Source organism: Pygocentrus nattereri, chromosome 3, assembly GCF_015220715.1.
Source record: "Pygocentrus nattereri isolate fPygNat1 chromosome 3, fPygNat1.pri, whole genome shotgun sequence".
NCBI lineage: Eukaryota > Metazoa > Chordata > Actinopteri > Characiformes > Serrasalmidae > Pygocentrus > Pygocentrus nattereri.
Window position 1 is genome coordinate 15821844 of NC_051213.1, and position 12903 is coordinate 15834746.

At 40.9% G+C, this 12903-nt stretch overlaps 1 protein-coding gene across 2 annotated transcripts in view; it reads right to left on the reverse strand.

Moving 5' to 3' along the window:
* Positions 1 to 12903, reverse strand: part of LOC108436552 (tetratricopeptide repeat protein 24) — a 22662-nt gene continuing 9759 nt past the window's right edge. For both annotated transcript variants that reach the window (XM_037536947.1, XM_017713094.2), the window contains 9 exons: positions 8194 to 8322; positions 7781 to 7902; positions 6963 to 7040; positions 6723 to 6781; positions 6107 to 6198; positions 5446 to 5578; positions 2007 to 2083; positions 853 to 901; positions 1 to 765 (listed from right to left, as the gene is read on the reverse strand). In XM_037536947.1, the coding sequence (XP_037392844.1) occupies positions 654 to 765; positions 853 to 901; positions 2007 to 2083; positions 5446 to 5578; positions 6107 to 6198; positions 6723 to 6781; positions 6963 to 7040; positions 7781 to 7902; positions 8194 to 8322 (851 nt within the window). In that variant the 3' untranslated portion in view covers positions 1 to 653. The remainder of the gene's footprint in view (positions 766 to 852; positions 902 to 2006; positions 2084 to 5445; positions 5579 to 6106; positions 6199 to 6722; positions 6782 to 6962; positions 7041 to 7780; positions 7903 to 8193; positions 8323 to 12903) is intronic.

Consider the following 12903-nt stretch of genomic DNA (forward strand, 5'->3'; position numbering starts at 1 on the left):
AACAGATTTCAAAATATGTATTTTCCAAATCTGTGATCAAAGTGTCTTAAATATTCCAATATTGTAATCCCAGAAAAGCAATTCAACATGCAAACAACAATCAGGCTGAGTTTTCACTTGCAGTATCTTGAAGCAGTGCCAATCACAGATGCTGTTTTTTTATGATGTGAGTGTAACAGAGCAAAGCCTGCATAAAGAATGTTCCACTAGAAAAGTCACAGAGCGAGATGAGAAAAATATCAAGAGGCACTGCTGCTGTGGACACAGGTAGAGTATTCATTTATAGTAAGTGTCAAAGTCCAATCTCTGGCAATGTTCCATCACATGGACATGACAGGAAATGCTATGTAATTGGTGTCATCGTTTGATGTATTATATCTTCCTTATTCGCAGAAGGTGCTTATTGATGCTTAGAATATCAGTCCAAGAGAATCAACAATTCTTTCATGCGCCGACAGCACTGTGCCTAGATCAGATTTTCATATGGCATCAGCAGATTCAGTCAATATTAATAATAGAGCAAAGTTGTCCTCCCTTCTCCAGAGAGATCTCAGCTCAGGTTCTCACTGAAAAAAAAAATCAACAATCCTTTTTTTTGCAGTGAACGGGCATTGTTCCACAGTAAAGGACAGTCAAATACAATCCGGCAGAGGTCACATAACTGTACAAAATCTAGACTTTAATCTTCTTTGTAAGGGTGTGGTGTCCCCGCTGTCAAGCAGTGCAGGGGGCGAGATCTCAGTGCTTTCCACCAACAGCGGCTCACTAAAAATAGACACATGAGGGCATCATTCATCAGATCTCACATCTGGTTCACCAGTGCAGCATCTCAGCAGGAGAAAAGATGCATACCTAGTTAACTCATCCGGATTCTGCTTAGAGCTGTCACACACGGGCTGATCTACAGCAAGAAAAGATTTTTCAGCACATATCAGTCCAGTGAAATCAGTCCAATAATACACGCTCTTTAATGCAACCACACACGCATGACACACAATACTGCAATATTTAAGTATCTCAGTAAGAGCTGTCAATAGTACTTCATGAAACCCAATTACTTGATTGAAAAATTTACTCAAATTGACTGAATCAGTAGTGACTACCTGGGAAATTGCATGATAATACTGCATATTTTCAATATTAAATTAATATAAGCACCTGATAGACACACTCATTTATATATATGTCTTGCCACACAGTGCTTTCATATTTGTTATGAAGTTTTTATGTATTTTTATAAAGACAAACCAATATGAAAATAAAATAAAATATTCATTTTAGAGGGCTTAAAATTCAGACAACCAATAATATCTGCTGATATGATTTTATATTTAGAATTTATATAATATCATTGTCAGTTCTGTTATTACACTTCTTAAACTCAAATAAACAGCAGAAACTTAACTTACAGTGTCATAAATATTGTAGCACTGGGAGGCAGAGCCACCCTGAATACACGGTGCTTTTGATTTCTGTTTGTCACCTCTTATTGCTCTTATTTTTCATTATTTCTCTTCAAAAAAGTTTCTGTGTGTGTAATAGCATGTTATTGTCATGCTAACTGTTCATTTTGGATGCATTTTTTATGTTTTTGTAATCCTCACCCAGATGGTTTTTTGTTGTGATGCTGTGACCAAAAACCAAAAATTAGCTGTGATATGATCTCCCAATACCAATAGTATGCAGAGATCGCTAATATCTGCTCAGATTAATGTTGTAAGAGGCGTTGCCGATAATTTTTCTTATATCATCTTCTTATAAAGGATTTTTGATTCTTTCAAAAGCTACGCATAGTTTGTTATTGTTCAGGTAAAACTTAAAAATATATTGTTTGGCCTTTTTTTAAAAACTCTAATTACTTGAATAATCATCAGTTAGTGATATCAATTACTAATATAATAAGTGGTGACAGCTCTAATTGTAACATAATGAGCAGATCTAAACTGATATATCAGGTCTGATGTGTGTGTGTGTGTGTGTGTGTGTGTGTGTGTGTGTGTACTTACCCTGTTTTGAGATGATATGGGCATTTGTGGGATTCTGACAATGAACATCAGATTTCTCATATGTGTTATTCAGATTCCTGTCACAGATAAGACATTTACATCACAAAATCAATGTTAGATCTTATTCTGTCAAAACAAGCCAAATAAGTAGGCTGTAACACCAAATGTCTTTAGGGGAATTTCCTTCCCTTCAACGACACTTTGAGGTCAAACATGTGGACAGTTCAGCATTGTATTTATATAAATCAGGAAACAAGAAACGGAGTTAAAGTTTGAGTTTTAGTGTTCATTTGACATGCCAGCAAAGATATAATAAACAGCAGGTCTATCAGCCTTCTGCATTTTGGGAGTATTAATATTACTAAAATACAAATCAGATTCATTGACTGTCCAAATGCACAAAATACTTAAGAATGACTTTGGTGATTTTGTCTGGGCAAAGCCTATTTTGCCACTCTTAATCGAACACCTTTGCTAATAGCTCATTTAATTACAGGGAATTATACAAGCTACAGAATAGGAAATGTTCTAATACTGTCTGCCAGACATTATTAGATGACTAAGCAGGCTATAACCCATCATGTTACGCTTAGTTAGACAGTATAATTGTAGCATATCCAGGAATGTCTGCTAGTATCAAGGCTAATGTAACAGTATTAATGAACTGTGGTACATTTTATTTCAGACTATCTACAGACTATCTACATTATTGTAAATAAACTGGTGAATAATAATAATCTGGTGAAACTAGCGTTGGGTTTTAGATTAGATTAGGTTTCTAAGATTAGGTTTAGGTTAAGGGTTAATAGACTTATGTTTAGTTGCATTTATAAACATTTAATTGAATATTAAAACAAATTGAGTATCTACAAAGCATCTACAGGGGAATCACAAAATAAAAGTGTAACTATTTATTTTAGTAGAGTAAAACAATCAATAGGATCTAAGGGTATATGTAAAGGTCACAACTGTAGATATATATGGTCTCAACAATTTTTTACACATGTTTACACTGACTGAACAAAAAAACCTAAAAATATAACTGCAATAGAATATGGAACAATTATGTTCCCTGGCTAAAGGTACTGAAGACGTACCCTTGAGGGTTCAGTACCTTTTTTTCAGAGAAAACTGCTAACAAGGACCATTCAGTTGCCATAGTTTTTTTAAAATCTGTGTTAACAATGTCTGACAGTGTATTGATGACTTTTAGATGTTTAAGTTTGTGGTAAATCAATGCTGTCTTTCATACAAAATCCTTAGAGGTTGAGCAGAGAGAGCAAGGTGAACTGCAGCTATAGTTATTCTGAAATAACTATAAGCTACTAAAGAAAAGGAAAGACTTGTATTATTGCGTCAACAGCTGAATGGTCACTATAATTGTCTTGGCACCAAATGCATCTCTTGTAAATCTCAGCAAAGTGTTGTGTTTGTGAAATACGTAGGAACTAGGCTGTTGTTTATTGTTCCCAATCATTCAGCTGTTGCAGCAATTATATGCCAACGAAGCCCATTTGGTTCCAAAGTAAAGAAGCTTTATATACAGCAAGATAAAAATGTAAATGAAAACTATTGGCTTTCCAGACTGTTGAAATAAATAGACAGACTAAACCATATTAGTGTCTAGTAACATTATATATGCATATAGCTACACACATTTTTTATAAATATATATAGAGACAGAGACAGAGAAAGAAAACCGCACAGCCATAACATTATAACCCCTTTGTTGTGTCTACAACTCATTGTCCATTTTATCAGCTCCACTTACTATATTCCATCTGTTCCTCTGTGTACTTTGTTAACTACCTATTACCAGTGGTGGACAGTAACTAAGTAAATGTAATTCGTTACTGTACTTAAGTAGTTTTTCGTGTATCTGTACTCTACTTAAGTATTTCCATTTTGGGTGACTTTTTACTTTCACTCCACGACGTTTCAAAGTCAAATATCTGACTTTTTACTCCACTACATTTTGAGAAATCTGTCGTTCCTTTTGGTTTTTGTGTGTATAAAAATGTAACATGTCAAAACAAAAGAAGTGCAAAGCAAGAGCACCAATCGGGGCACAGCGGTCACTTTGTTCTGAGCTAGTTTTGACCTGTTGGTCATACCGACCCAGTGCAAGCACACAGTTCAACGTCAGTGCAGCAGCGTAAAAATTTGGGAGCACATATGTCTACCTAAGCTATGGAACTAACCTAACATTGTGTAAATAGAGCACAATATAGAAATATATACACATATGCAGTTGTGACTGGCATGTTTCTTTCTTTCTAAATTTATATAAACACTTTCATTTTATAGTAAATTAGTTTTGGTTAGTTTATGAACAGAGACCTACAGATCAATAGAGTACAAACTAATTTGTGAACCTGAGTTTAAAGCAAGATTTTATTCAATTTGTAACTAAGTTACAAAGTAATCTTAAACTGAATCTTTGCTTGTTTGTAAAAAGTTGTTTCAGAGGGATTCGGTTCAGTGTTTTGTGTCTTACAATCACATCATTTTAATAGAGATCAGTGTCAGACTAATTAATGACATTCTATTAAAAGACTGGTTTACCAAGAGAATCACTGGAGTATTTTCACCTAAAATGAGTTCATGAAGTGAGTCTTGTTATAAAAATGATAACTGGACATCAGAGTCATAATTAATCTTTTAGTACTTTTACTTTTGATACTTAAGTACATTTGAAGGCAAATAAAAAATCAAGTTGAGGTCTAGAGTAAGGACTTTTACTTTCACTGGAGTAATATTTTACCTTGGGTATCTCTACTTTAACTCATGTACATGATTTGTGTACTTCGTCCACCACTGCCTATTACCCTGTTCTCTAAAAGGTCAGGACCCACACAGAACCACCACAGAGCAGGTATTATTTGGGTGGTGGATCATTTGCAGCACTGCAGTAACACTGACATGGTGTTGGTGTGTTAGTGTGTGTTGTGCTTGTACAAGTGGATCAGACACTGCAGCGCTGCTAAAGTTTTTAGCACAGTTTGCTGCACAGTTTGCGTTGGTCATCCTCTAGTCCTTCATTAGTGGTCACAGGATGCAGCCCACAGGACGCTGCTTGCTGGGCGTTTTTAGTTGGTGGACTATTCTCGGTCCAGCAGTGACATTGAGGTGTGTAAGAACTCCAGCAGCACTGCTGTGTCTGATCCACTCGTACCAGAACAGCACACACTTACAGACCACCACCACATCAGTATGTTCCACATCCAGAATGATCCACCACCCAAATAATACTTGGTCCATGGGGGTCCTGACCATTGAACAACAGAGTAAAAGGGGGCTAATAGAGCATGCAGAGAAACAGATGGACTACAGTCTGTAATTGTAGAACTACAGAATGCACCTATATGATACATAGAGCTGATAAATTAGACCATGAGTATAGAAACAAGAATTTGTTATAGCTGATCGGTGTATATACCTATTGGCCTCTGGTAGTGCATTCAGGTAAGCAGGCTGATCTGTTTTCGTAATTCTTGATGGTATCATCATGTCTCCATGGGGTTTCCTGCGTCCATATATATCTGTCGGTCTCCATTGTTTAGTAAAATCTACTGTGGTAGAAAACACAGGTCATATGGCATACTATCACACTGAATGGCCAAATGCACAGATGTAACAATTTCAATACAGTATTGAAAAATCTAAAAATTTTTGAAATGTTCAAAAAGTGCATTGTAATTTAAACTGTTTCAGTGATTCAGGCTTATCTGAAGGTCTCTCATTTGTCTTTTGCGGAAACAATTGCCAATTACAGTAAAGGGAGAGGAGGGGAGAGGGGTATGGGCTAACACATACAACCTGTTCAAATAGCTGGGCTTTTTCTGAAGTTGTTTGTAAATACTATGGGTTGTCAGTTTTGGGCCAGAACAGTAATACACTGAGAACATTTATTTAACAATAAAAAAGCAATTACAATCTGCAGTACAGTATTAGAGCTTTATATATTTAGAGCACAAAATGTTGAAAAATAATTTAAATCATGACCTCAGCCACATCACACTTTAAAATATGTGTCTTGTTACACCCTTACAATTTACAGATTTCAGTTTGGAACTGGTCAGCGTGGTCTGGTCCCTTACCCTGGGAGCTATCCTCTATCCTTTGGCTATTCAGCACTTCTCTCCTTCGATGCTCATCCACAGTTTCATCCACATTTCTCGTGTCAGTCATGCTAAGGGAATACAGTATGATTAGAAAGGATTTGTGCATGCTAAAGCCTAATAACTCTCTTACAAATCTCATTATCTGAAGACAGATAACCAGGATATAACCAGGTTTGTACATTTCTGACCTCTCAATTTAATTACAATTCTCTTTTATTCAGTGCTCTGCTCAAATTTCCTCACAATTTCATTCTATTCTGTTATTTTGGTAGGAACAACAATTATTTTAAAAACATACACAGAACAAATGTGCCTGGAGGGGGTATCTACACAGTAATTAAATACAGATAATAAAAATTGTGCTCCAAGCAGTTTTTACTTTCATGTTTGGAAATAGCTTTCATTTTATTCTGGTAAAAACTACCATATACTTCACAAACTTAACCATCTTCAGACTCATGCATCTCGATGCACTGATGCATTTTCAAACACCTACATTTAACACACTGTAATAGTACATAAAGAGTCATCTTAAGAATGGTTAACTCCATCTAAAAGTAGATGCAGTATTATCAGTGCTGTGTGGTATTACTGTAACTGCGGCCTGTGGAAGCTTCTCTCCTGGATGGCTCGTCGTGCAGGGTGGGCTCTCTGTATGGGAATATGTTATAACACAGCTAAATGTTCAGACTCCAGTCTGGCATTTCAACATATCACTGCACTTGGCATTTTTATGACAAGAATGATGATTCAGTGCTAAATCTATGCTGTAATTGGACTAAAGCAACATAGCCACAGAGCTCAATATGATGACCCCAGTGTAGAAGTTCACCTGCTGCATGGCCAGCTTCAGCTGCAAAGCTGCACTCAACTTATTGACCAGATGTTCTTGCACAGAGATAGAGACATCCTAGAAGCAAAAAATATTGACCAATTCAATATATTGACCAATTACCCATATATAATCGATCAGAAAAAGTAGAGGGTAAAAATGCAGTTTTGAGGATGAGCTCATGGTGAAAAATGTTGTTGGTATGTCCACCATTAGCTAAACAATGAGACAACATAATGGTATGTGATAAAATTCATGTCATCCATATCATGGTACAATATATTCACTTTTATGGTATACAATGTCAAGGTAAGTAGCATTTTTAAACAGACCAGTATTTTAAACAGACCATTCCAAAACTGTAATTGTCTGTTGTTTCAAGAGGCAGCTGGTGCTAATTTTTATAGTTTGAGTGGTTTCTTTGCTGACTTTGACAACTTTACATCCAAAATGCCTTTGTTTCTTCTACATTTATGTTATACACAGCTGTAAGAAAAACAGCACCAGACTTTGATATTTCACCTGTATGTTTTACAGTACTCTTAGTGCATTCTGGTTAGAATTCTTTTCCAGAGTCTACCATCAGTTTGATGTTGTGCTAAAAGTGTCTCTCTAAAACTATTTTAGTTATTAGTATTAGTTAAAGTATTTTGTAGTTAAACATTTTATAAAGTAACCTAAAAAATCTAATTTAACTTTACCAGTGGTTTAATTGTTAATGTGTCCAAACACTTTATTGAGGCCACTGTACCTGAATGCAAAGGTAGGAGTATTTAAATGAAACTTTAATGAACTCTACTTGGGAGCAGGCCTCTAACCTTGCATTTGGAGAGCAGTGCTAGGGCTTGTTTGTAATAGATAATGGCTTTCTCTGGCTCTCTCATTCTCATTCTGATCCCAGCCAGTCCTTCACAAGACTGCCATTGCCCTGAGGAGTCATCTGTAGAAGAAAAGAGAAAGATAGAGGGATGGAGAGAAGTGGGATGGCAAGTGGGCTATTTTTAAGCCCAAAGGACCAATATATGGGCCCACACTTCAGTTCCTCACTCTCATAACTATACAACTTCATATTACCTTCATTTTCATTACTGAATAATTTATTCAAGTTACCGAATAATAATTCCTAATATTATAAAGTGCATAAAAAGCTTAGGGGTTTACAGGTTATAAATGTGATTGTGATCCTGAAGCATCACATTGCATGAAAATACTGAGAAATGAAGGTACATACCACTGTCTTTAAAAGCTTGCTGAGCATGTAGGTAGCTCTCTCCGGCTTCCTCCAGCTCCCCTAGCTCACTGAGAGCATAGCCAAGATTACAGAAACAGCGGCCCTGAGCCCGACGGCTGCCCAGTGATCCTGCCAACACAGCATGGCGCAGATAACTAGTACCATAAACAATAATATCAAATCAAGCAAAAACAGAACACTGTGATACTTGAAGATATATGGAAGTTAGAATGGACAGAAGGCACCAGCAAAACATTAGTGGCACAGGAAGGGGGGACAGGAGGAAATGGTTGGTAAAAAAATAATAATGAAAACATGAATAAACAGTAGCATTATGACTCAACATCCAATCAGACACTTACTTTACAGCTTGTGCAGTTACTATACACTAATTATTGGTTGTGGTTGTTGTACAGATTCTCAATAATTGATCTTAATTTGTCTTTATGATGCATGAGGTAGTTCAGTATTATAGAAGTATGATATGTTTAAAAAAGTGTATTCTAACAATTTATCTCAACAAGGAAATATACAGTGTACTACCCACCTCTGCATCAGTACACATGATTATGAGTCATTTATTGTGCTTCAGTTGAGCTGAGGGGAACTTAACTGTGTTTTTTTACTTCTGTATAAATAAATTGTTGAGATGTAAACAAAGTTATTCGCAATAACTTGATGTGAAATGCTGCATTGTAAAGAAAATCACAGACTTAAATTTCTTTACAGCGGTGGTGTGTCTCTCTGCACTACATGCATTTTTAAATATATATTTTAAACATACAATTTACTTCAAAGCTAACAACAAACTATGTTTCAGGTATCATGCATGGTATTTGTCACCATCGTCTGTAATAACTTTCTGTTAGATAGCTTTTCTAGGCATTAAGCTTTTCAGTTGTCTGGTTCTTATTACCAACCCCCGTGAACAATTTGGACTCAGTAAGTTTCTCTAGAATGTTACATTTGAAGTTAACCCACCCAGAATGACCTTGTTTAGATTTTCACCATTTAATTATGCAGAAATTTTGAAAAAAATTTGATGTTCCTGAATTGCCTTGTGGACAGGCCCATATAAACTGCACAGAAAACTATGGTGTACCTTGTATAACATGTCACCCTCATCTCTCAGCCGTCTGCGTTCTGCTACCCAAACACATTCCTTCTACACAATTATCATAAAACATGAGGGACGTGGCAATAAAACACAGCAGTGGATCTAATGCCACACACCAGCCTCTGTCTGCACAAGCTCTGATGTAAAAGCAGCCTGAGCTACGTGAGTATCTGTGTGTTGAGAAAGAAAGAGAGAAAGGGAGAGAGAGAGAGAGAGAGAGAGAGAGAGAGAGAGAGAGAGAGAGAGAGAGAGAGAGAGAGAGAGAGAGAGAGAGAGAGAGAGAGAGGGAGAGAGAGGGATGCTGCCGTAAGCCTTTTCTCAATCTCCCCTGAGACTGACATGAGGCCAGCAGCTACACATTTGATTTCCACTGATGCTGCTGCTGACCTGGGCAGCACAATAACAGCACACACTTAGAGCTATTTCAGGAGAGGTGACTCAGTTCTTAAAAAGCATATTAGCAAATTTAACTTCTGTGAAAAAATGTTTACATGGGTTTGTGTGTATTTCAGAGAGAGAAAGAACAAATCTGAATATCAAATATATTCTGGATATATAAACATAAAGACCCTCCCATCGACCCACCACCAATGGGAGGGGCAGTAGTAGGGGTTCGGTGCATTGTGGATCGGGCAGTGTCCGAAGGCGTGGGCCTTGGCGTTCTGCTCCTCGGTTGCTGAAACTGGCTTTTGGAACTTGGAACGTTACCTCACTGGCGGGGAAGGAGCCTGAGTTGGTGCGCGAGGTTGAGAGATACCGGCTAGATATAGTCGGGCTCACCTCAACACACAGCTTGGGCTCTGGGTCCAATCTCCTTGAGAGGGGCTGGACTTTATTCTTTTCTGGAGTTGCCCATGGTGAGAGGCGGCGGGCAGGTGTGGGCTTTCTCATAGCCCCTCGACTCGGTACCTGTATGTTGGGGTTTTCTCCGGTGGACGAGAGGGTAGCTTCCCTACGCCTTCGGGTTTGGGAACGGGTCCTGACTGTTGTCTGTGCTTATGCACCGAACAGCAGTTCAGAGTACCCAGCCTTCTTAGAGTCCTTGGGAAGGGTGCTTGAAAGTGCTCCTCCTGGAGACTCTATTGTCCTACTGGGGGACTTCAACGCTCACGTGGGCAATGACAGTGAGACCTGGAGGGGTGTGATTGGGAGGAATGGCCTCTCTGATCTGAACCCGAGTGGTGTTCAGTTTTTGGACTTCTGCGCAAACCACAGTTTGTCCATCACGAACACCATGTTTGAACACAAGGATGTCCATAAGTGCACATGGCACCAGGACACCCTAGGCCGCAGTTCAATGATTGACTTTGTAGTCGTGTCATCGGACTTGCGGCCATGTGTTTTGGACACTCGGGTAAAGAGAGGAGCTGAGCTGTCAACTGATCACCACCTGGTGGTGAGTTGGATCAGGTGGTGGGGGAAGATGCCGGTCAGACCAGGCAAGCCCAAACGTATAGTGAGGGTTTGCTGGGAACGTCTAGCAGAAGAACCTGTCAGATTGATCTTCAACTCACACCTCCGTCAGAACTTTGACCAGATATCGGGGGAGGTGGGGGACATTGACTCAGAATGGGCCATGTTCCGTTCCTCCATTGCTGAAGCGGCTGACTGTAGCTGTGGCCGTAAGGTAGTTGGTGGCTGTCGGGGCGGTAATCCTCGAACCCGGTGGTGGACACCCCAGGTGAGAGATGCCGTCAAGCTGAAGAAGGAGTCCTACCGGGCATGGTTGGCCTGTGGGACACCAGAGGCAGCTGGCATGTATCGACAGGCCAATCGATCTGCGGCTTCAGTTGTTGCCAAGGCAAAAACCCGTGTATGGGAGGAGTTTGGTGAGGCCTTGGAAAGTGACTTTAAGTCGGCTCCAAAAAGATTCTGGCAAACCGTCAGGCGACTCAGAAGGGGAAAGCAGTGTGCCACTAGCACTGTATATAGTGGAGATGGTGTGCTGCTGACTTCGACTGAAGATGTCATTGGGCGGTGGAAGGAATACTTTGAGGACCTTCTCAATCCCACCGACACGTTCTCCAGTGAGTCTGGGGACATGGGAATAGGCTTGTCCATTACTGAGGCTGAAGTCGCTAAGGTAGTTAAGAAGCTCCTTGGTGGCAAGGCTCCAGGGGTGGATGAGATCCGCCCTGAGTTCCTCAAGGCTCTGGATGTTGTGGGGCTGTCTTGGCTGACACGCCTTTTCAACATTGCGTGGACATCGGGGGCGGTGCCACTGGATTGGCAGACTGGGGTGGTGGTGCCTCTATTTAAAAAAGGGGACCGGAGGGTGTGTTCCAACTACAGGGGAATCACACTCCTCAGCCTCCCTGGCAAGGTCTATGCAGGGGTACTGGAGAAGAGAGTCCGGCTTATAGTCGAAACTCGGATCCAGGAGGAACAGTGCGGGTTCCGCCCTGGTCGTGGAACACTGGACCAACTCTTCACCCTCTCCAGGATTCTGGAGGGTTCATGGGAGTTTGCCCAACCAGTCCACATGTGCTTTGTGGATCTGGAGAAGGCATTCGACTGTGTTCCCCGGGGTATTCTGTGGGAGGTGCTTCGGGAGTACGGGGTACATGGCTCTTTGCTACGAGCCATTCAGGCCCTGTACAAACAAAGCTGGAGTTTGGTTCGCATAGCCGGCAGTAAGTCAGACTCGTTCCCAGTGAGAGTTGGACTCCGTCAGGGCTGCCCTTTGTCACTGATTCTATTCATAATTTTTATGGATAGAATTTCTAGGCGCAGTCAAGGGATGGAGGGTGTCCGGTTTGGTGACCTCAGGGTCACATCGCTGCTGTTTGCAGATGATGTGGTCCTATTGGGGACATCAGGCCGCGAACTTCAGCTTTCGCTGGATCGGTTTGCAGCCGAGTGTGAAGCGGCTGGGATGAGAATCAGTACCTCTAAATCCGAGACCTTGGTTCTCAGGCGGAAAAGGGTGGAGAGCCCTCTCTGGGTCGGGGATAGGCTCTTGCCTCAAGTGGAGGAGTTCAAGTATCTCGGGGTGTTGTTCACGAGTGATGGTACAAGGGAGCGGGAGATTGACAGGCGGATTGGTGCTGGGTCAGCAGTGATGCGGGCTCTTTACCGGTCTGTTGTGGTAAAGAAAGAGCTGAGCCATAAGGCAAAGCTCTCGATTTACCGGTCGATCTACGTTCCCACCCTCACCTATGGTCATGAGCTTTGGGTAATGACCGAAAGAATAAGATCGCGAATACAAGCGGCCGAAATGAGTTTCCTCCGCAGGGTGTCTGGACTCTCCCTTAGAGATAGGGTGAGAAGTTCAGTCATCCGGGAGGGACTCGGAGTAGAGCCGCTGCTTCTTCACGTCGAGAGGAGCCAGCTGAGGTGGTTCGGGCATCTGGTTAGGATGCCTCCTGGACGCCTCCCTTGGGAGGTGTCACAGGCGAGTCCACCTGGGAGGAGACCCCTGGGAAGACCCAGGACACGCTGGCGCGACTATATCGCCCAGCTGGCCTGGGAGCGCCTCGGAATCCCCCTTGGAGAGCTGGTGGAAGTGGCTGGGGAAAGGGAGGTCTGGGCTTCATTGCTTAGGATGCTGCCCCCGCGACCCGAACCCCAGAGAAGCGGAAGATAATGGATGG